This window comes from Phyllostomus discolor, chromosome 12, assembly GCF_004126475.2.
Source record: "Phyllostomus discolor isolate MPI-MPIP mPhyDis1 chromosome 12, mPhyDis1.pri.v3, whole genome shotgun sequence".
NCBI classification, from domain to species: domain Eukaryota; kingdom Metazoa; phylum Chordata; class Mammalia; order Chiroptera; family Phyllostomidae; genus Phyllostomus; species Phyllostomus discolor.
In genome coordinates, this window is record NC_040914.2 from 61,926,530 (window position 1) to 61,951,814 (window position 25,285).

General features: G+C 32.5%; 1 protein-coding gene across 11 annotated transcripts in view; it reads left to right on the forward strand.

Annotated features, from left to right (window-relative positions):
- NFAT5 (nuclear factor of activated T cells 5) overlaps window positions 1–25,285 on the forward strand; it is a 69,374-nt gene that overhangs the window by 7,568 nt on the left and 36,521 nt on the right. For 3 of the 11 annotated variants that reach the window (XM_028534743.2, XM_036012105.1, XM_036012101.1), the window contains exons 2-5: window positions 7,220–7,778; window positions 12,435–12,627; window positions 15,137–15,327; window positions 17,038–17,210. In XM_028534743.2, coding sequence (XP_028390544.1) covers window positions 7,220–7,778; window positions 12,435–12,627; window positions 15,137–15,327; window positions 17,038–17,210 — 1,116 coding nt within the window. Of the gene's footprint in view, window positions 1–2,036; window positions 2,150–6,704; window positions 6,767–7,219; window positions 7,779–12,434; window positions 12,628–15,136; window positions 15,328–17,037; window positions 17,211–25,285 lie in introns of those variants that run through there. The other 8 variants (XM_036012106.1, XM_036012111.1, XM_036012103.1 and 5 more) reach the window with 7 other exon arrangements.

Here is a 25,285-nt window from a genome sequence, read left to right on the forward strand (position 1 = left end):
CACACACATGAGCCATAGGATTGATTTTCTGACTTATTTTACATCAACACTCTCTCAGTGGGAACCCTTGTAGAAGGAACATTGACAGAGGATGAGTCTTAAAGAAAACAGCTCCCAAAGGGATGATTCTGTAAAGTTAACTAAGAGTTCTTAGAATTCTTATCACTTTTTAAAAAATGAAATGGTAAATTTACATAATCAGTTATCAAAACTTCTGGGGGAGCAATTTATGACTTCTATTTTTTTTTTGCCTAGACAATTTATTCAGTGTAGAGTTGGATCTAATACACACTCTAGTCCAGACCTAGGTGTAAAACCTGATTGACTAATGAAAGTAGAAGGTTTTAATCATACAAATACTATTTTTCCTTTTTTGGTCACCTCTAAAAAAGGAAATCTGAAGAAGACATTGAACTAGTGTTGGCAGGATTACCTTTATTATTTATAAAGTATTTTTAAATGCATTATATGATAAAGCATTGAAGTGATATTCAAATAGCATTTTCAGAACTTTCCAGCTTTTAAGTTTATGTAAGTGATAATCTCCACATTACCTTTCAAGTGGTACAAAAATTGTCCTTTTTGCTTTTTAACTTGTCCTTCCTGGGGTGTTTGACAATGTAATAAGTTTAGTTATAAGCTAGTATAATTATTTATATAACTTTTATAAACATTATGATTTATTCAGTTTCTGATAGAGTAAGCACATTTTTATATTACCTGCCTCCATAGAATAGCATTCCAAAACTGTTCACAGATTCTCAACCATTCTTTTGTGTTTAAATTATTTGAGGTGGAGGATTCTTTCTGGGCTTTAGTCTGTTCACCCAGTGTTAACAGTAATGCTACCCTCTAGTACTTAAATGACTAGATGATGGAAAACATCTTTCTTTCCCCATAGGAGGGGATTTAAAAAACAAATTCTAGCCCTGGCCACCTAGCTCAGTTGGTTAGAGCATCATCCGATACACCCAAGTTGTAGGTTTGATTCCTGGTCTGGGCACATATAAGACAACCCATAAATACATAAATAAGTAGAACAATGAAGTGATGTTTCTCTCTCTCTCTCTCTCTCTTTCTCTCTCTAATTCAATAAAAAAATTTTAAATTCTCTAATGTGTGCCTAGTACATATTTTACATTGTGCTTAGATACTTTGGCTTGAATAAGACAAAATATATATTTAGAACATTGCTCTTATAAGTGTCAGGACACTTAGAAATTTTGTAAGAATTTTTCAGAAAACATTCTTTAATACATATGATATGAATATATTGACATACTAACAAAAGAAAAATAATTATTTTAGGAGAATTCAGATTAAAAATGGGAGAGTAATTATTGTGTAATATTAGAACCCTGACTGGCAATTTGATGGACTGGAGAAGAAAAATATGGTCTCTGATAAATCAGTAACAAACTTTTCACCTTTAGCAATAGTGCTAATTATTTTTAAAAATAGAGCCTCGGGGATCAGACATTTTATGCACAGTAGCATATATAATTTAAAAGTGTAAATTAGTAAGTTTTTGAAGGGGGATGAGGAAGTATATGGAAGTTGGCCCAAGAAATGAAAAGATTCTTTTGATGCTAAAACATAAATATTTTTTACTGTTTGAGTATAGCCTCTTCCACTCTTTAAGGAACTTGGGTAAGAGGACAGCCTAAAACCACCTGTATGAGAGAACATTCTGGCTTATGGATTAGATTGCATTAGTAAACCAGAGAACAGTTTGGTGAATATGAGTTAACAAAAAGTTTGGATAAGAAATTTTCCCATTTGCATTTATTTGGTTGTGAATAATTTAATTTTAAAGGTTGTTTTAAAACACTGCTTATTGTAGCATGTAAACTTATGTTGGGTGGGAAAAGTACAAATGGGAACTTGAAACTGTTTTAAACATAAATGAAGTGATCAACCCTACAATTTTTGTTTTTTGTTCTTTTGGGGGGTTTTTATAAAATAATCTGATTGCTTATTTTATATGCTGGGATGCTAGTTGTTTTTTCTATTAATACACTTAACTTGCATTCTAGCTTCGTCATTCAGAGACAGGCATCGTGTGGTGGGTTGTGTGACAGTGTCTGTCAATAGTGAAGACAAATAGTGCCAGAGACACTTAACCCATCCAATCTCACCCAGGGTATAGGTCGGTTTTCAGACTTCTTCATAAGTCTTTTTTTCTTTCTTCCTTCCTTCCTTTCTTTATTTTTCCTTTTTGTTTTTTAATTTTTTTTTTGTTTCTAAATAGTGGATTGATACTGATTGAAACTTTTGGTAAAGTTTTAAACTTTACATTAAAACTGTAAGAAGAAGAAAAGTAGAAAATGAAGGTTGGCATGTAAGGTGTTGACAAAAGCAGGTTTGCAGCCACTTTGTGTGTCCTAGATTTTTCAATCCCTTGGCAACATTAATGTTGGCCTTATAATTTTTTCTCTAAATATCTTTCTTCTTTGATGTGAAAATATATCCTTGTATCTGGTGACTTTTATCAGACAAGATACTTAGATCTGAAGCTATTGTTACCAGAAAGAAAAATGAAATACTTAAAAACAGTACTTTGGTTAAACAGTGTTTTTTTTTTTTAGACCGGAAGTTGTTTCCAAACACCCTGTGTTGCTTTTTATGATTATTTTCTGAGCGGTCAGTGATTTACTCCTTCTCCGTTCCACTATTGGTTCACTCAGTACACTTGCAAAACGTTATAGCTTTTGTTTTTAATGGATTTCTTAGGAAAATTGATTTTTACACTGACGTTGAAAATCTAGGGAACATATTTTTATTTTGGAAGCTTAGTTAACTGTCATTTCTGTCATGTATTTTAAATCAATAAAAGGCATTTGTTCCTTCTGAGAATTCTAAAGAATGTTTCTAATTTCAAAGCTTTCAATAAAAAGTTTGGTTAGTTCCATATAAAGTATCATCTCTTCTTTATGGTATGTTAAACACTAAAATGATACGTAATTAAAATAATTTATACTTCACAAATCTATAGCTAATAATTCTTAATTTTAAAATACACTTTAAGCAAGGAGTATATAAAATCTACATGGGTTTCTATATGTGGTACCATTTAAAAATCCATTTTTGTCTTTCTAATCAAATTAATAGTATTTGCAAATCCTGAGTTATCCATGTAGATATTGTCTGCCACTCTTTTCATTTCAACTGCTTTGACTATTTGTAGTAAACCTTAACAAATCCATTTTCTTAAAAGAAGCCATATGTCCAACTTGAGTTCATCATCATTATTGGCATTTTATCTACTAATTGGCTATTCTTAATAATAGAATTATTAGAACACTATAGATGTGATGTTTCTTTTCATTTAGAAATTTTAGAAATAATCCATTCTTTTGAGAGTATAAATTCATGTTAGTAAATTGTAGAAATAGTTTATTTTTTCCCCTTAGGTTTTCTGTGCTCTCTGTGGTCACAGAAATTACTGTGGAAAAATAAAATTGTTCTAGGTTCAAAGATAACTTTTTCATTAAAATATAATAAAAATGTATTCATACATTACTTAGGTGAAAGAATAAGTTTAAAATTTTAAGAAAAACTTCAGTCTTTATGAAGGATTCATAAGGGATTTAAGAATAAATATAATTATAAAGTTATAAAATAAATACATTATAATTAGTGAGATAATACAAGCAGTTACTAAAACATTTTTTGTTGGAGTTTTAATATTTTGATATGCAGCAATTAAACATAATATCTACATTCCTAATAGATAAAAATGGGGACTCAAAACCAAACAAAGGGGAGGTAATTAGGCATATTTTGTTTATAAGAACTTATAAATAAAAAAGAATATATACATGAAGCAGGATTGCATTAGCATTTTTTGTTCAACAAAATGTCAATGAAGTTTTTTCTTGCTGTTTAATCATATAGTGACCTTAAGTATATTTATAACATTTCCAGGAATGTTCTTTAGTGCTTTTCTGGGAATGCTTAGAAATGACAAACTAATGTTTAAAAATCTAAAATGTTCTTGATATTGTTGTTATGCCTTTATTTTTAATAGCTAATATTAAAGATATTTTATTCTTAGTACATTTATAGGTTAGTGCCCAAGTAGGTAATTTAGCTTATATATAGTTTCAAGAAAGAAAATTATTAGAGCACTCTTTGTAGAAATGGTGAATTTTACCTCTAGACTCTTAAGTTACTTTTAAACCTTTTCCCACTATCATATAATACTATTATGGTAATATATAGTCTAAGGATTTTGAATATTAAATCCTTTTTTTAATAAACCTTATGTGTCCATTAGTACATTTATTTGCAAATTTAATATAACTCAGCACCCATATCAAATATTGGCTTCTCATAAATTAATTTAATAACAAATAACATACAAGGCACAATATAGGTGTTGGAAAGGCCTCAGATGGGAAGAATACTGTCCATGCTTTCAAGGGGCTCATAGTCTTATCTTCCCTCCACCTCACCTGTCATTATTAATACACTTAGGTGATGTCTTGCTAACCAGAATATAACATCTTTATGTGAAAGATTTTAAACACCATTATAATCATCATCAGAGCAACAATGATACTGTGGTAAAGAGTTTTATAGTTTTAAAAAATTGTCTCATTTTTGTAGTCTTAAAATGAGTAGAATCTTTGTAGTTTAGGGCCAAAAATGAGGTAGGCTTTAAAAACTAATAGTACTTTTTAATTAAAGGGTGCTTACTACTCCTGTCCTTTGACAGAATTTATGTTTTCAGTTTCATAGTTTTGTGCTAATGAACTTTTTAATTTAATAACTATGTCCAGGAATCTACAGGTAAAATATTAAAATTATGTGTTAGGTGTTAAGGAAAATGTGTAGAATATTTTAATTTATGTAGGGTATGAGATCACAGTTTGGCATACCTGTCCCAGAACAGACATTTGTGCATGAATATATAAATTGGGTTTTATAAACATGATTGTTTTGATAATATTTGCAAGATAAACTCATGTAGTATACCTCAAACAGCAATACATGGTTATATCTTGCAGATTAAATTTATAAACACCACATAACTTGCTTTTGAGTGCCTAATTGCTTTTCACCTGTACTTTCCACCTGTCAAGGACAGGGATCCCTGCAATGTTCATATTCTACATTCTCATGTGCATGGTACTTAGATTCAAAGAGCATGGGTGGATGAAAACTGTTTATAGAAATTCAAGTTCACAGCATTCCTGCTGCATGCTTTGTGTGTTCCACTACAAATATTGCATACTGCATACTTGTATTTCTTTGAAAATAAAGAACATGGGCTCATATACACATAAAAATTTAGTTTCATTTTTGCCAATAGTTGGAACAGATGGAGCAATATCAAACATAATACCTTTTCTATTTTTTTCTAAAATGAATTCTATTGTGTTTTTCAAAAAGCAAGGAAAAAACTTGTTATTTAAACCCAAAGTGGCTACAAATCAGCTCCTAAACTGTCACTGACATTAGCATCTAGATTTTGTAGTTTTTATAAATCTTTTAAAATATTTACTAAGAAAACATTGCATTAATGCATGATACAAAATTGATAAATTTTTCTTTAAATTGGAATGCAGTTTAAAGTGACTGAATTTTCCAATTTCAGCTACTGAATTTGACAAAGATACAAACTGGAAAATGGAACTGGTATCTTCTAATTGTTGTAGGTTTGACTTATGGTAGTTGACTATTTGACTTATGGTAGTTGAGAATAATTTCTCCAAGGGGCATTAAGTAGATCACATTATTGATGATAATACTAACTATAGTGCTCTTTAGTCTTAAAAATAAGGAAAAATTATGAGTGAATTTAGTTCTTTTGAATGATCTAACTATTTTGGTACATGTTTTCATTAAAAAAATAGATCTTTGACACATGGCTTTTGATTATCTATGCATAGGCATTCTTGAATTTCACTCTTTATATTTATAGTTGATATGAATGCTACAATTTCAGTAATTGCATATCACAATTTTAAGTTTCATCAGACTACTTAAAACTGGCATACTTGGCTGTAGACAAAAATTAATTTTAGATTTAAACATATCTTTTAGTTGTCTGTTACCTGTTTATTTTTCAGCGAGCTGTTCTGCCAGTTGCCACATATTTGAAAGGATCTACTTAAGTCTTTCTTGCTAAACATAATAGATAAGTGGTTTTATAAAAGATCTTTTTATGGGAACTAATTCTGGTGATCTCCAGAGACTTTTCCTGCTTAATTCTTTGTTGTTAGATTCCAGCCAATAAAATTTACTATTACTCATATTAGGAAATTCCTTTAATAGTTTAAATCAAGCAGGCCCTTTAAAGAGAAAGGAAATGAACAGTGGTAACCAGTGGCCGAGTATAATTAAGTACTTTGTACAAGAAATCCATCCAATAATCAGTCTTTACTCTGCTTTTCATTCTGCCATTTAGGATGGATTTATTTATCTTAGAGATCATGGTATTGAACTGCCACTTTAACTTCTAGAGACCCTCAGTGGTTAACTGCTTATCTTCTGCAGCCCAGCATGTTCCAAATCAAACCTTTTTCACTTTTATTCTTCTAGATCATACTGACAAGAATCTTAGTGATGGTACCAGTTCCATTTGCCTCCAATTCAGTTGATTATATATATTTTTCTCTTTATTTCTCATTTTATAATTGATATCTGGAATAATCAGCAGCTCTTTTCTCATTTATTTTCTCATATTTTTATTCCAGGATTTGCCTCTGAAGCAGGGAGTGTCTGCATTAAAAATGACCTGTAGTTCTCTGCTTCATAGGTTAGAAACTTATTTTAATATTTTGTGGCTAAGCACAGTCCCACTTTTCAAATTCTATAATAAATTATTTAATTGGCTTTGAATGTGGACCACAAGCATATATTTTATATTGGGGCTTTCTTTATTATTTTAAATGATTAAAATTCAACCGAACATCCAGCTGAGGCAATAAAAGCTTTATTCTTGCTTTACAGCTTAAAACATTAATTCAGATTTTTTAAAAAATCTATCAATTATAACACAAGTAACATTATGCTATTTGGGCATTTTTTAAAAAATGAATTTCTTAGGCCTTGTATTGCTTGAAGCATTTGTATTATAAAACTTAACCAAATTTCAACTATTCATTTTGGGGAAAAACAATCAGTTCACAAATTACATTTTCAATGGGACTGCTAGCCAGCATAGGTGAAAACATGTACAGTGTATTTACTTTTAAATTGTACACTGCAGATGCTTCTTCAGCTCCCTCCTCTTCCTCCATGGGCGGTGCTTGCAGCTCCTTTACCACCTCTTCCAGCCCTACCATTTATTCTACCTCAGTCACCGACAGCAAGGCTATGCAAGTGGAGAGCTGCTCCTCAGCCTTGGGGGTAAGTAACAGAGGGGTAAGTGAAAAGCAGTTAACCAGTAACACAGTTCAGCAGCATCCATCAACACCGAAGAGGCACACAGTCTTGTACATCTCACCACCACCTGAGGACTTGCTGGATAACAGTCGGATGTCCTGCCAGGATGAGGGGTGTGGATTGGAATCTGAGCAGAGCTGCAGTATGTGGATGGAGGATTCCCCCTCCAACTTCAGTAACATGAGCACCAGTTCCTACAATGATAACACTGAGGTACCTCGTAAATCACGAAAACGAAATCCAAAGCAGAGGCCGGGGGTCAAACGACGAGATTGTGAAGAATCTAATATGGATATATTTGATGCCGACAGTGCCAAAGCACCTCACTATGTGCTTTCTCAGCTTACCACGGACAACAAAGGCAACTCAAAAGCAGGAAATGGGTTGGTATTCACATTTTTTAAGTTCTATCACCATTATGCAAAACAAACAAAATCATTCCTTAATTGCTAGCTCAAGTTTGCATATAAAGCAAAGATACTAATTTTATCATTGAAATACCTGAAAATTTTAACTTAAAATTACCAAGTTTCACTAGAGAAAAAAAAATCAATAGATTTTAGCAATAGGTATCTTATTATGGGTATGATTAAATAGTATAAAACAATAATCTGTTTTGAAATAACTTAAATTTCAAAGAGATTTATATTTTAAAAATAACTAGCATGTAATGTCCCTATAGCTAAAACAACTCAAAATGTTCACAAAGGACTGGTTTATTCTCTTTCACATTGTCTCTCTATATGGTTCAATCCATTTCCATTTTTGTGAGGATTTTAGACTTTTTTTATTTCATGGAATAAGGAAAAACTAAATTGATGGCTTGATTTTCACAATTTAGATTTATGCATTTATTTTAAGCTTTGATACATTACATTGATTTGGAATTTTTAAAAATACATAATTTTTTTCCCTGAAATTCTGGGTTATGTATTTGAAGGGTGATAGAACAGGATTATGGTACATGTTTGAGTTTTCATTCATTTCTGCCAGCTCACAATACTCACTAAATATATTTCTGTAACTATATTACAGAATATTTACTGCTATATAGTACAGAATACTATGAATTATTTTTAACTTTTTAATCCCTTTAGTACTTTTATTGTAATATTTAATTGCTAGACTTTTAAATTAAAATTTCCTATAGTATATTAAATATAGTTTGATAAAATTTAACACACTGGATTTTGAGAGATTTTTTGGGGAGAGGCAGGGAATGGTCCTTCAGTTTGACCCATGATCTACAATTTCAGTTTGTCACAAAAAGTGATGGAGAAGCTCTTGATTGGTTTAGTACATGATGACATCATTGATATCTTTTGAATAGTATAATGAGCATTTTTAATGTATATTAAGCTTGTCCTTAAATATCTTCTCAATACATTTTTAAACTAATATCTACCAGTTAAGCTATAATTACTCTATACTACTTGCTTCTCTAGTCTTATTTAAAACTCCTTTAGGGTGATGCAGTTAAGTGAAAATGCACATTTAACTATGTTTTATTTTCAGAAAGTCCAGATTAGGAAATTCTAAAAGAAAACAAAGTATACCCTTTTTAAAAATGTTGCCATTAGTGGATTCAAGAGTTATAGAATATATTTGCAAAACTGTTAACCTATATAAAAATGCTCAGAAACATAGTAGCACAGATCTAAAAGACTCATGTATATCCATCATTAAGTACAGGTATATGTTTATTTGACCTTCAATAGGAAAAGGTTTTTTTTTTTAAGTTCTAGAGACTTATTTTCATACTGAAATAAATGTAAAAGTTTCAAATAAAAAATAAAATTTTTGACTTAACACACATGGTTTTCAGTTGCTATTAAAGAGACATCTTGATCTACATCTTTTCTGCTTCTCCTTTTATATGATAGATATCTTTTTGTATGATAGACCTTAGAAATGATTTGAGGTTACCCAGGGAAAGTATAATAACGTTTGTCAAGACAAAAATCTGTCATAAATAATTCATGGAACAAAAACTCATCAAGCAGAAGAAATGTTCAGCTTCTTAAGTAATGAAAAATATTTTATTTTAGCATATGGAAATGATGGAAGAAGTTTAAATTTTGAATTATTAAGAACTATATCAAGGAAGGATAAAACCATACATAAATATATAGAAAATAGGCCTTTGAAGACAATTATTAAGATGATATCAAGCCAAAGTCCTAAAGATATTTAAAAATGTTTCGAGAGCTAAGGTATGAAGTCTTAAATGTAATGTGCTATAAACTTATAATTTATATAATGCTAAATTACAGAAAATATACTCTCAAATTATTGTAGTATAACAGTTCGTTGATCTGTAAGATGGGAATAGCATTTTTGTATAATTAAAATGTTATGTAAAAGTTTATTTAAAAAACAAAACCATTAAAAAAAAAACTACTCAGTATTTAAACATCCCTAGCCATATCATTCTTAAATTCTTCAACTAAGTGTCCTGAGAATTAGTAGCTTTATGTCTCTTAGAGGTAGTCATAGAAACTAAGATATTATGTTATCTGGATGTGAATCCTGTTTTAGGCATTTTATAGTGAAAATTATTTTTGTACTACAAACAACTGGAAGGATATGCAGTGCAAAGGAGTTAGAATGTCATTTTAAGACTCCTGAATAGAAAATGCCAAGAAAATTGGTTTTCTTTTTAGGTGTCATTTAGAAGTAAAATCCATACAATTAAAGTGCTACTTTCTTATTTTCTTCTTAAGCTATTATGCCTTAAAAATTAGTAATTTGAATGACTAAGAATTAGTTGTTTTCAATAATTTTACATGTCTAGAGAGATAAATATGTATTCTATTTTTACATTTAAATCTAGAGAATAAAGATAATTTTAAGGACTTTTTAAAGTAGCATTTCATAAATTGTTTACATTGCTATTCTTCCTTAAGTCCCAATGTGTATACTTTTTCAACTCACTGAATAGTCTTCATTCAAAATGAGATTTTTTCACTTAAATAGTAAAACTCATTATCAACCGTTCTCATAAATATTAGCTTAAATAGTATATGAATATAAAAACTATTATCTTGCCAAATTGATTGATATGCTAAATTTTCCTTATATTTTAAGCAAAAGTGTTCATTTTTCTATTATAAAATTAATAGATATTAATTTTAAAATATTTGAAAAATACAGAAATAGAAGAAAATAAATAATCCATAATCTAGTCACTCAGTACAACTGCTGTTAGTCCCTTTCAGTTCATATTTGAAAGATGTTTTTATATTAGTTTCAGTAAGTGAATGTTTTTGCTTTCATTTAAAAATGAGTAAACAACAGAATATCATTATAGAATTTCATAAGAATGCACATTATATTCAGAGCAGATGTTTGCATTTCTATGCAGAATGATGGAAAGTAGAATTTATTGTCCAGCTTCAACTTGATACTTTTGTTCATAAAATCAATTTTTCCAGGGTCTTTTAAATGATTTACTCAGGTAATCTGACTTAATTATGGAATGCCTTGGCCAGTTAGGATCCAGTGCTTTCTCATCTTACTATTACAGAAGCCCCTTTTTTCCTCTCCTTTCTTTGTCCTTTTCTTCTTCCTATTTGCCTTTATCAACAAATTTTTTTTCAGCACCTACTCTTTAAGGATTGTGCAGGGAATATGAAGATGACTGAACCCTACTTTTTCTCAGAACTCTTCCTCTTATCCAGTCAGTCTTACTACATTCCTTTGTACCCCTTCTTTCCTCCATTCTTCTGCCCTTTTCTTAGCCATATGTTGTACTCTCAGTGGAACCAGGACTGGTTTTGTTATTTGATAATTTGAGGCAACAACTTGGTTAGATGTGCAGGGGTAAACATTAGAGCCAGTTTTAAGGCTGCTTAGCCACCGTTGCTCCTCTATGTTTGAAGTCATAATATTCCTCCTGAGGCCTGTTTGTGTTTGGAGGAAATTTTGTCCACAGTCATCTCTTGGCTTCTGTACCATCAATGTGAGTGTAAACTTAGGACTGGGAGGGTTGTACAGAACTCATTACAGGCCCTGACTCTATTTTTAAATGTGCATGGATAATTTCAAACTATTTGAAACCAAGAATATTGTTTTCTATTTATTTTTATCATATATTTGCAGTGCTTCAGATTAAAGGTATTTACTGAAGTCCTACACCATTTGAAATATTTTTCTTTGAATCTATATTCCACATAGAAAAAGAATGATAAAATAAATATTAGAAACACAGTTTAAAAAAAAATAAGTTAGATTACCTTATCTGTAAAGCCCAGATTATAAAATTTTTATGTGCTAAGAGCTTTAATTATGGTGGGCCGGATTGGGAGTAAAAGGGAGAAAACTGTACTTGAACAATGATTAAAATAAAAAAATATATTTAAAAAGCTTTAATTATTTAATCACAAATAAAAATACTGTGAAAATTACACTTCTGGGAAAAGTTGTTTGGATAAAGCTAATTATCAACAAACATTAAATCACTGATTTTTTAAGTTACAATTTTTTTCAGTTTACTGTCCTGAGAAAACTATCAAAAGAATATTCTACATGTGTCTTTGGTGGTTTTTTAAGGCCTTTTGTTTGCTTGTTTCTTTTATTGCTATCCCTACTTTCTTTTTTGTTGTTGTTGTTGTTGGCTTTGTAACGAATAGTGGTAGTTAATCTTGTAGTTTTGTATAATACTCACATATATATGTAATTTAAAAAATTTATTTTGACTGAAGTATAGTGTGGAAGGTTGGAAGTGGCATTAGCTATATTCTTTCCTGCTCTTTCCAGTGTATTGCATTCACTGTTCCTTCCTCCTACTACACATATGCATTCTTTGTCTTCCCTGTCTTTCTTTTACTTTTCATCATTAGTTAAATTTTATTACAAAATTTAAAAGTATACTTTGTTATGGAATGTATCTTCCCTTAGACTATATTGGATTTTGTCAGTAAGATAATCAGTTGTTTTTAATGTTACTGCCAATTCTGTTTCCTCCTTTATCTTAGATGACTTTTGTAAAAAAATAACACTTTTTAATATTTTTTCCATGTTGTGCTTTGACTTCTCAGAACATTGGAAAACCAAAAAGGAACTGGAGTAAAGAAAAGCCCCATGTTATGTGGACAGTATCCTGTTAAAAGTGAGGGAAAGGAGCTGAAGATAATTATACAACCTGAGACCCAGCATAGAGCTCGGTACCTGACTGAGGGTAGCCGTGGCTCAGTAAAGGACAGAACACAGCAAGGTTTTCCTACAGTAAAGGTACTTTTTTCTTTAGCAGTATATAGAAGAATTTACTACAGTTTTACTTATTCGTTATTTTCTTTTTAACCATCAAAAGCTGCTTGAAATAGAAGGATAGACTTGCTAACTATATGTAATAGAAATTAAGTAAAAGTCTGAACTATAAGCCAAATATTGTTACTTTAATATCATGTGAATTTTAGATTAAATGAAAGGAGAGATGAGAATGTGTTCTGATTTAAAAAAATCTGGAAATTATGACTTATCTTCCTCTTATATTTGGTATCAGTAATGACCATATTAGAATATAAGTATAAAATTTCTTCCTAAATTTTATACTTAAGAAGAAATTTTAAAGTGAATTCAAAGACGTATTTCAGAAATTATTATGGACTTAGAAAATAAGGTATGTGTTTTAAAAGATTTTATTTTCAGAGAAAGGGGAAGGGGGAGAGAAAGAGAGGGAGAGAAACTTCATTGTGTGAGACATACACTGATGAGTTGCCTCTCATATGCCCCCAACTGGGGACCTGGGCCAGAACCAGGCATGTGCCCTGACGGGAATCAAACCTGCAGTCCTTTGGTTTGCAGGCTGGCACTCAGTCCACTGAGCCACACCAGCCAGAGTGAAAAGAAGGTTTTTGAAATGGCTAACATAATTAGGACTGTTCAACTCAGAAAAGCATTGGTTGATAGGTAACATAAGTCTTCAATTTAAGGACTAGGATATCAACTGAGTCTTTATCTTTTTCAGAATTTAGACTGAAGAAAAAGGGAGCTTAAATTTAGCACCTAGGATACCTTGTTACAAAGTATATTTCTCTTTGAAGACAAACCAAAAAAAGGGGGTAGAGGATGTTTAACAAATGTTCCAGCATTTCGTATTCCATACGAAATAGAGAGGAATTTTGGCTAGTTACATAATAGATTCTTGATAAATAGTTTGTGTAAGTGTGTTATTTGAACAACATTTAGTTGGACTGCCTTTCATTTTATATTTGGATGAAATAATGCTAGAAACTTGGGAACAGGAAATTTACTTGTGACCATTTATAAGGTTGGTTAATAGTCACATATGTACTATATCATATCTACCCCTCTACCACTCACCACATCAGCTCATCCTCAGTCCCTTAAACTTAAAACAAGTAACAGACAAGTGAGAAATTATGCTTTTTGTAAATATTTGTCTAACTAGACATGTTGATAGTTTGGTTAAAATTTTTGACCTAATTGCTCTTACTTTAAGTTTTGCTATATCTAAGTACTCATCTGGTCACAAGTATTGTTAGATAATTACCTGTGATAGGGAGTGAATTGACTGACCTTGAAAGTTTGTTTATTCAGCCAACTGGTGTGCCTCAGTGGGTTGAGCATCCTCCTGCAAACCAAAAGGTGCCTGGTTTGATTCCCAGTCAGGACACATGCCTAAAGTTTTGTTTGCTAGATGCCTGGTTGGGGGTGTGCAAGAGGCAACGGATCATTGTTTCTCTCACTCATTTATGTTTTTCTCCCTCTTTCTCCCCCCCCCTCTAAAAATAAATAAGTAAAATCTTTTTTTAAAAAGTTTATTCATTCAACAAATACTGCACCCCTCTATATGCTAGACACTGTTCTAGGTACTGCTGACTGAGTTTGGGTAGATTGCTTCTGTGCCTCATTATGATATCATATCACAGAGATATAGCTATATTGGGATAGAAAAGATGTATGAGTTTTTCCCAACTATTTTGGTATACATTGTACAAGTTATTTTGTGATTTTCTGCATTCTATATTAGTAGCTTCAATGTTTAATTATAAACCTTATCAAAAATCAGCATGGGAAACATTTGTTCCCAAATGCTTTTTTAAATGTTTATTTATTCTTCAGCGTAGAAGTTATAATTTAATTTATGAAGACTTACTAGACACCTGTTATCCATATAGGTCCTGTTTCAATTTAGCAGTTTTTAAGACCATAATGTTTTGGTCTAGGACTTAATAGTGTCATATGTGTGTATCTAGTCTATGAAAATGAGCACCATTTTTTAAAATGATTTATATAGCTATACTCCAAACACTTTTCTACTCAAATAGCCTTAAAAGAGTAAAAATTTAGTATAGGTACTCATTAAATGATAACAATAATGATGCCACTAACACAGTGTAATGAATTTTCCATTAGTGGTTGTGGTAAATCCTGAGTGACCCACATGCTCTTTTGGCAGTCCATAAATTTATAAATACCTAAAGGACTGTGTATTCATTCTTATCTGTGTGTACATATTAATTATAAATGATAATTTATCATTAAACATCTAAAATTGAAATTAAATGTGATTATTGCAGAACTTAAACTTTATTTTCTATAGAAATAGCCAATTTTCCTTTAAGAAAATATTTCACCTCTGTTTTTCTTGAGGATTTAAATTATTTCTCTATTGTAACCCAGTTATAAATATAAGACTTGGTATTAAATATTTGATTTTGCAATTAGATTATTTGAAAGGCTAATTAGTGTTTATGCTTATGTTATCTCACTTCAGCTGGAAGGCCATAATGAGCCAGTGGTATTGCAAGTGTTTGTGGGTAATGACTCTGGTCGAGTGAAACCACATGGGTTTTATCAGGCCTGCAGGGTAACTGGGCGAAATACAACCCCCTGCAAAGAAGTGGACATTGAAGGCACTACTGTCATAGAAGTTGGCCTTGATCCAAGCAACAACATGACACTAGCGTAAGTAATTAGTAAAAATTTTATTTATTTATATATGGAAGTTTTTTTTAATTCCCAATGTATAGAAGATTGAGTATCTTATTTATTTTAAATATTACAAATTTAAAAATACATTATCCCAGAATGATAATGTGTTAAAATGAACTCTTTTACCATTTGTCAGAGAATTTCTGTGGTGAAAGGCAGAAAAATAAAGCCAGATGAAATGCTGGCTTTTCAGAAAGTGATACAGAATAATTTGTTGGGATTAATAATATTAACATTAAAAATAAAAATTACAATTTGATTTGCTTTCCTCAATTCTGTTTTCTTACTGTAGTAGAAACTGTTTAATAGAGACCATTCATGGTACCTTGAACCATCTTGATGTGAAAAGCATATTGCTAGTCTAAATATATATTCTGTTCTTATTTTCTTATATTACAAAAAAAAATTATGTCCTGGGATAATATATTTTTCATCTTAAGCACTTTAACTGCCTGAAAAATACTAGAAGTGTTAATGATTTGAATTAAAATTCTTTTTCCTTAAGCATTTTGTTAAGGATCTTTAATGCCAAAGTTGAACCATAACAGCACCAAATATATTGATACAGAATATACCTGTGTTGTAAGGTATACCTGTATTTGTATTGGATAGCTAAAGACTTTTCTCTTGTTGGTTTTCAGTTTCCTTTTGAAATCTATTTTGTATAGGTTAGTAGGAGGTTAACCGGAAAAGAAAATTTTGAAAAAATATTTAGTAAAGATTTATTTTTAAATTTTTGAAAATTATAAAAATAAATAAATATAGTCATAAATATAGTGGAAAAAAGGAAGTAATTGATTATAAAAATAGTACCTAATCTTTGTAAGTTGAAAATATAGAATAATTAAAAAATAATAATCATAAAAGGCTAAAACTGTACCCCTCAAAAGCCAACTTCCCAGAAGTAACCACTATTTTGATATTTATCTTTCCATCCTTTTTTCTGATAAAATTTAATATTGTACCCACTGTTTCATAACCTGCTTTTCACTTATCATGAGCATTTTTTCATAACATTAAATATTATCCTATATCATACACTTTTTAAAATGATTTTTAAAATTTTATTTATTTAATTTAGAGAGAGGGGAAGGAAGAAAGAGAGAGAGACATCAATATGGGAGAGATTCAGTTGCCTCTTGCACACCCCTAGCTGGGAACCTGGCTCACAACCCAGGCATGTGCCCTGACTGGGAATTGAACCAGAGACCTCTTTGTTCACAGGCTGGTACTCAATCCACTGAGCAATACCAGCCAGGGCTATTGTCTACTTTTTAATGGCTACATAGTGTTCCGTTCTTTGGGGGACAGTTGCTAATATTTTTAAAAGTAAAACCAATTTCCTCTATTTTAATACCTGAATTAATTGCCAAAAGAAATAGGCTAAATTTATTTATTAAAAAATAGCAAAAGTATCTTTTGTTAATCATTACTTATATTCTGATTTTGAAATAGTGATTTTACATTTTTACTGTTTTTTTTTCCCTTTATAAATGAAAAGCTGACAAGATTAGGAATTAGGAATATTCAGAATTTACTCTTCCTTACCTTCTGAAATTGGAACCTTATATTACATATTCAAAAATTAATAAGGAAGTAACTTTTTAAAAATTTTTGTTTTATTAAAATTATATTTTATGTACAACAGAAAATATTAGTTAATGTATTTTTTCCTGTGTGTAGGGTGGACTGCGTAGGGATATTGAAATTGAGAAATGCTGATGTTGAAGCCAGAATAGGGATTGCTGGTTCCAAGAAAAAAAGCACTCGTGCCAGATTGGTTTTTCGAGTTAATATCACAAGGAAAGATGGCTCTACTTTGACTCTGCAAACACCCTCTTCTCCAATTTTATGTAGTAAGTAAGAAAATATGGAGATATTAAATATACAGAGCTTTTCTCTTTTATTTTCTATTTATCTTTCAGATATCTCTAAATTTCAGATGTTTCACATACTCCAGCTTTTGATCATATAAAATTTGAATAATTAAAAACTATAGTCAGATTTTCTAGACTAAAGGTGGGTAATTTTAAATAAAATTCAGAAGACGTGTAGCATTTTGTAGTTTTCTGATGTCATCCTGTACTGATTTAAGAAGTAGTTTGAACAGGGGAGGGAGGTGGGGAAGTCTGGGGTGGTGGGGAGGGTTGGGGGGAAAAGGCAGAAAAGTGTACTTGAACAATAAAAAAAATGTTTAAAATAAGAAGTAATTTTGAATAGTTTACCAGAAGTAAATTGCAGAGTTAAAATATTTTCTCAACATCTTCATTGTGTGATAAATTGCTTTGATCCTAACTGTATTTTGTGTTGTAAACCTAAGAAACAGTAGGTAAAAGATAGGTACACCTCCTATGTTCATTGCAAGCATCATTTACAATAGTCAAGATAACGTAAGTGACCTGGGTGTCCATCAACAGATGAATGGATAAAGATGTACATGTACACAATGGAATATTAGCCATAACAAGGAAAGAAACTTGCTATTTGCAAGAATAGGAAGGGCCTAGAGGGTATTATGCTAAGTAAAGTAAGTCAGTCAAAGAAAGACAAATACCATATGATTTCACTTATGTGTGAAATCTAGAGAACAAAATAAATGAACAAAGTTGAAACAGACTCATAAATACAGAGAACAAAGTGATGATTGCCAGTGGTGAGGGAGCTCAGGTGGATGGATGAAAAGGAAAGAATAAGAGGTACGAGTTTCCAGTTATGAAATAAATAAGTCATAGGAATGCAAATACAGCATAGGAAATATAGTCAATAATATCATAACTGTGTTCAGTGACAGATGATTACTAGACTTATTGTGGTGATCACATCACAAGGTATATAAATGTGAAATCACTATGTTACACACTTGAAACTAACATCAAATTGTATGTCAGCTATACTTAAAAGAAACAGTAAGGTAGAAGCAGGACTTTGTAAATACACAGCAGTTAGGGATCTGATTACAAATTAAAGTATTATACTTTAGTGTTGGGAAATGGGAAATGAAATTTTTATCTTGCTAACCTGAGCATAGAAAGTAAATGACATGTGTATTTAAATTCAATCATGTTGTTGAATGCAAATCATCACATATTCTGGTTTCCTTCTAATGAGTATTATTACAAATAACAGATAAGAAAATATTTCCTTTATACAATGCTCAAGAAGATTTTCATTAAGCATAATTTTCTGTGGTATATTTTTCTTTGTAATTTATACCTGAATTTAAAAGAACAGAAGAGACCCATTCCATTCAGTTGAATTTCTTGTTGGATTATTGTGGCTATTATGACCTTGCTACCCCTTAGGACAATTACAGAGCCTTTGTTATTTAATTATAGTTTAGTTTTGTCAGATTATTTATCCTTGTAAATCTTGTTTTTCCTTTCCTTTTAATTCATCTCAGAAATTATTGTAGCCATTAATTAGCTTAGCAAACACCTGATTTTAAAAAGAAAGTACTAAAATATCTCTGATCTTAAGAGAACTCAAATGGATTTCTCTACTTTCCATTATTGTGAAAAATTTGTTTTGGTACTAGTATTTCCTTGGGCTATTTAATCTGGGTAATGTTCAATTATAAATAGGCTGCTTTTAAAGATCATGGGTTCTGTGTTCATTCTATCACATTCAATTAGGGATAGAATGAATACTCTATAGATGGTTTATTGAGTTTTAAAGCTTTTCTAATTGGGGTAGTTCAGTTCTGAATTTACTATAATTCACAAGATGTCCCAACTTCAATAGTATGAGGATGGAATTCCAATTTTAGCACAGCAAAGGCAGTTCTTTGAGTATGAATAACCATAGCTACACTCTGAAGGCCAGAGCCAGGGGATGATAGATAAAACTCAGACCATACTGCTTTAGCAGGGATGAGGAATTGGGTGCCAACTTTGTCCCTTCTTTCATTAGTTTGTTCATTTATTTCCTCATTTTCTATTCATTAAGGTGTTGTTAAAGTACAAATATCTAGGTAAAGATAATAGAAACGACAAAAGAAATAGGAAACATACTTTTCTTCCTTTTTAAAAGATTTCATTTATTTTTAGAGGGAAAGGAAGGGAGAAGGAGGGAGAGAAACATCAGTGTGAGAGAGACATATCAATTGATTGCCTCTCATATGTGCCCCTGACCAGGGATCGAATCTGCCACCCAGGAGTGTGCCCTGACCTGGAATCAAACCCATGACCTTTTGCTTTGTGGGACAATGCCCAACCAACTGAGCCACACCAGTCAGGGCATGACTTTCTTTCTTTTTTAAGAAACTATTTGTTGATTTGAGAGAGAGAGAGAGAGAGAGAGAGAGAGAAGGAGGGGGCTAGAGAGAGACAGAGAGAAATATCCATTTGTTGTCCTACTTATGTATGCATTCATTGGTTGCTTCTTGTATGTGCCCTAACTGGAGATTGAACCTGCAACCTTGGACTAGCCAGACAACTTTCTGACTAAGTGAACTACCCAGCCAGAGTGAAAACATGATTTTCTGAAATTTTCATCTGTAATTATTATTGTCATTTGTTAATTATTAACATTAATGATAATTATATGCCCACATTGTCAAAAAATTATATGTCCCTGGGAGGTCTGGGGTGGATATGAAAGCCCTAAGAAGCAGCAGCTTGCAGTAGAAGGCATATATAGCCAATAATAAAAATGACTATGTTCTGAACTTTCTATGCCAGGGATTTTCTTAACTACTTTATAGGCATTACATCACTTAACCCTTACCATCACATTAACCCTTACACATCCATATATGGGTTCCATTCTATAGTTGATGAAACTGAGTCTTAGATTAAATTATTTCTTCAAGGTCACATAGCTTGTAAATAGTAAGACCAGCATTCCAAGCCTGTGCTCTTAGCCACTATACTATATTGCCACCACAGTCATTTAAAGTATAGTGCTGAAGACCAAGTTTGAACAATTCATTTCATTGTAGCCATAGCCTCTGGATGGTTAGGACTATGGTTATAGTATTTTATGTTAGAGAACTGTTTCTTCTACCTAGGAAATTTATGTTGAATAATTTAAATTTTTTTATGCCTTTAGAAAGTAAATTTAAGTTTGGGGATTTTACTTGAATATTTTTATTATCCCTTCTATTTCCTTTGTAGATGTCATTTATTGTAGAGGTGTGGGACATATATTTTTATCCCTTTAGTTGACTGTTTGGTCCTTACCATCTGCTTAGAGAAACTGGATTAGATAAGCATCAGCAGTACTTTCTTTTTTAAAAAAGGGGTACCTTTTGGAGTATACTCCCCATGTCGCTTTTAAAAGAGGAAGTGTTAGAATAATAATTTGCAAATAAGCTTATGTAATAAAGAGCTTCCATACTTCTTATTAATTTACTATTTTCATAGAATTTCATGCAGACTTTTTTTCTTTAAACATTGTGTATTTAGCTTAAACCATTTCTAATAGTAATTTCTATGAATATCAATTAGATTTAATCCTTTAGGCAAGAGTGTAAGCCTCTTGATCTGTACACTTCTCCTGATGGATTAATGATTTGATTTTTTAAAGACATCTATCATCCTGCCCTGGCTGGTGTAGCTCAGTGGATTGAGTGCAGGCCTGTGAACCAAAGGGTTGCTGGTTTGATTCCTAGTCAGGGCACATGCCTGTGTTACAGGCCAGAACCCCAGTGGGGGCATGCCAGAGGCAACCACACATTGATGTTTCTCTCTCTTTCTTTCTACTTCCCTTCCCCTCTCTCTAAAAATAGATAAATAAAATATTTTTTAAAAATCTATCATCCTATGTAATGAATGTCATCATCCTGTGTTCAAAATGTAATATTCTTTGATCATTAGAGGTTTTCATTGAATATACTACCCAAAGGTATGTAGGTTGGTCAGACAATCTTACTTTATTAACTAGAAACAAAATGAAATTGCTTTTTAATTGTTTTTAATTATTACTCTAGATCAACAGGAAAGTGTATTAACTAATATTTTCACAGCAATACCTTATTTCTACATTGCATCTATGTTTTATAAAGAACTTTCATGTATGGTGAGGTCTTAGGAAGTTAATAAATGTTTCCCTTGTAATTGGAATTAGACACATAGGAGTTAAAGATATTGAGATGAAAATATTAACTTTATTACTGATAAAACTGACAGAAAAAAGACTGGACTTCTTTATAAATCTATCCACTCCATCAGAGCAGCCCTCCACATTTGTAGGTTTCTAACCAACTGACAGCAAACAGTCTAAAATTTATGCTTTATGCAGGTATGGAGATGAGTTGTTTCACTTTTTATAAAACAAGAAAGGGAAGGAATCTTGATTGTTTAAGGTAGGACATGGTAGATGAAAGAGATATCTAATTTTTATTTGCCCATTGATTTGAGCTTGTGTCTACTACAGAATATAGGTAAGGATTTTATTTTGTTTATAACATAATAGTGTATATTACTTCTTAGATTTTATAACTTATAAGTTATAATTAATTAGCAGGGTATTGGCATATAGACATTTAATTGATTATTTTAAATTTATAAACAATCAGATTCATGCATGCTTTCTTTTTTATAGTAGTTTACTAAGTTATAATTTGCATGCCATATAATTCAGAATTTTGAACTGTAAAATTAAGAGGTTTTTATTATGTTCACAAAGTTGTGCAACCATCATCGTCTAATTTTATAACATTTTTATCACCACCTCAAGAAGAAACCCTGTACCTATTAGCAGTCACTCTCCATACTCCTGTCACCCAAGTCTTCGGCAACCATTATTCTACTTTCTGTCTCTCTGGATTTGCCTCTTCCAGACATTTCATATAAATGAAATCATATAATATGTGGCCTTTGTATCTGACTTCTTTTACTTAATGTAATATTATACTTCCAAGGTCTATCAATATTGTATCATATATCAGTCCTTCATTCCTTTTTATAACTGAATGATATTCAGTTGTTTGGATATGCCATATTTTGTTTATCCATTAATTTGTTGATGGACATTGATGTTTTTTCCACCTTTTGGTTGTTATGAATAATGCTGCTATGAACATGTGTGTACAAGTTCTTTTGTGGACCTGTTTTCAATTCTCTAGGGTATATACCTTGGAGTAGAATTGTTGGATCATATGGTAGTTTCTTGCTCAGCATTTCTCTGAAATCCATCTTAGGACTCATAGAAAACAGGTTTTTTTGTTGTTGTTTTTTAAGATTTTATTTATTTATTTTTAGAGAGGGAAGGGAGGGAGAAAGAGAGAGAGAGAGAAACATCAATGTGCGGTTGCTGGGGGCTATGGCCTGCAACCCAGGCATATGCCCTGGCTGGGAATCGAACCTGCAATGCTTTGGTTTGCAGCCCATGCTCAATCCACTGAGCTACGCCAGCCAGGGCAGAAAATAGTTTTTTAAATCACCATTTTCTATACTTTTACTCCCTGTTTTAATACCATTTTTCCAAAAATGTTGAAAGGAACAGTTATTTTGATCAGTTTCAATTTGAACGTTTGTTCTCTGTTCCTCAATCATTTTCTGTGACCTATTTTTAAAAGACAGTGTGCTATGTTACTAAAATTTTTCATATTTGTGGAATCAGTCAACAAATTTTGGAAGGTAGTAAAATTGTTCAGGTGAGGTTTTTGTTTTTCTATAATTAGTTGTGCTTTTTGAGGCTACAGTTTAATTCGTAGAAACAGTACAGTGTTCTAACAAAATAATGCCTCATTGTCAGTCAGTCACTTATTCAGTATAAATACAGTGCTTCTCAGTCCTAGCTATCTGTTCAAGTCTCATTGCATTAAAAAAGAAAGACACGCCGCTTAATCTCCAAAAGTGAGTCTTATGAATGTTTTGGAAACTTCATGATTAACTTAATGGATAGTTACAGTGTGCCCAACTCTGGAAATAAAGACATGATAGCTTAAGGAGCTTACAAGTCCAGTGGGCTAGGGTAAAAACTGACAAACTCCCTATTATACTATGAAATTATATAAAGGTGTATATAAGGTACAGTGGAAACATAGAAAAGAAGAATCTCTAATCCAGACTACTTGAAGATAGTAAAATTTTACCTGTGTCTTAAAGGACAAATAGGGATAAACCCAGAAGGATAAGACTTAGATGAGGGTCATTTTGGGTAGAAGGAAGTGTATATAAATATATTCAATGAATATATGACCATAAATATATGGTCAGGATGGTGGCATAGGCAGACATGGATCACCTCTTCACACAACCACATCAAAATTACAACTATAGAACAACCATTACTCAGAACTGTCAGAAATTGAGGGGAATGGAGTCTTACAACTATGGAGTTAAAGAAATCACATCCTTCCAAACTGGTAGGAGGGGCTCAGAGGTGGAACAGGCTTGTCCATTACCTACATGTAGTGGATAAACATTTGGGAGGAATATCTCGGGAGCAAGGAGTCCCAGTTCCACACCAGGCCCCCCAGCCTAGGGGTTCCAGTGCCGGGAAGGTAAGTTCCCACAACTTCTGTCTGCAAGAACCAGCAGGGATCGAGTTGCTGGAAAAAACTGCTGGATCCCCAAGCAGTTCTTCTTAAAAAACCCACACACAGATTCACTTACTCAGGCTTACTCCCTCTGATCTCCAGCATCAGGGTAGCAGCTTGAAAGCACCAGTGGTGTACAGGGAGAAACTGAAATGTCTGGCATCAGGGCAAGCAGAGGCCATTATCCCTTTTCTAAACCCTCCCCCACAGAGTTGGCAGGCTGGTGCCATACTTGAGACTCCATCAACCTGGCTAACACTGTTTGACCTGCCTTGGAGATCCCCAGAGACTCCACCCACCCAACTACAGGCCCACCCAAGCTACTTTTCTGTATAAATGGCTGGTCTTGGCTTATGCTTCACAACTTCTTAAATCCTCTGAAGCAACAGCTGGCCTCAGTGAGCCCAAGGCCCAGCACTAGCAGCAGCCAGCCTAGATTCACAGCTTGGCTTCACCTGGGAATCTTCAAGCCCAGCATAAGTAGCAGCCATCTTAGACTGCTTTTATAGCTCAGGCAGAGTGGGCCCAAGCAAAACACAGGTGGGGGCTGACCCAGGAACCCCAGGGTCAGTGCACCCAGTGTACAGTTACAGACGACATGGAGCAACACTACACTGCCTCCGCACAGTTGATCCTCCACAGAGGGCAGAGGTTGGTGTTCAGTGGTCACAGCCATTCCTTGTAGTTGACTGGCATGGGTAAATCCCTCCCATTGATCTGCTAACAGCAACCAAGGCTCAACTATAAGAGGAGGGTGTACTCAGCCCACACAAATGGCATACCTTAAGTACCCAGCATGGGTGATAGGGGAGGCTGTGCCACTGAACCCTACTGGGAAACTTACTACATTAGGCCACATTACCAAGGCACAGAATCAAAGCAGCTCTACCTAACACATAGAAACAAATACAGGGAGGCTGCAAAAATGAAGAGACAAAGAAACATGGGCCACATGAAAGAACAGACCAAAATTCCAGAAAAAGAACTTAATGAAATGGAAATGAGCAATCTGTCAGATGCAGAGTTCAAAACACTGGTTACAGGGATGCCCAAGGAACTTAGTGAGGACCTCAACAGCAGAAAAAAAGGTCCACTCAGAAACAAAGGGTATACTAATTAAAATAGAGAACAATTTATAAGGTAACAACAGTAGAGTGGATGAAGCTGAGAATCAAATCAATGATATGGAACATGAGGAAGCAAAAAATAATCAGAGCAACAAGAAGAAAAAAAAGAATTAAAAAATGAGAATAGTATAAGCAGCCTCTGGGACAATTTCAAGAGCCCCAACGTTTGCATGATAGGGGTGCCAGAGGAGAAGAGAAAGAATAAGAAATTGGAAATTTATTTGAGAAAATAATGAAAGAAAACTTTCCTAATTTGACAAAGGTAATAGAAATGCAAGTCCAGAAAGCACAGAGGGTCACCAACCAAGATGGATGCAAA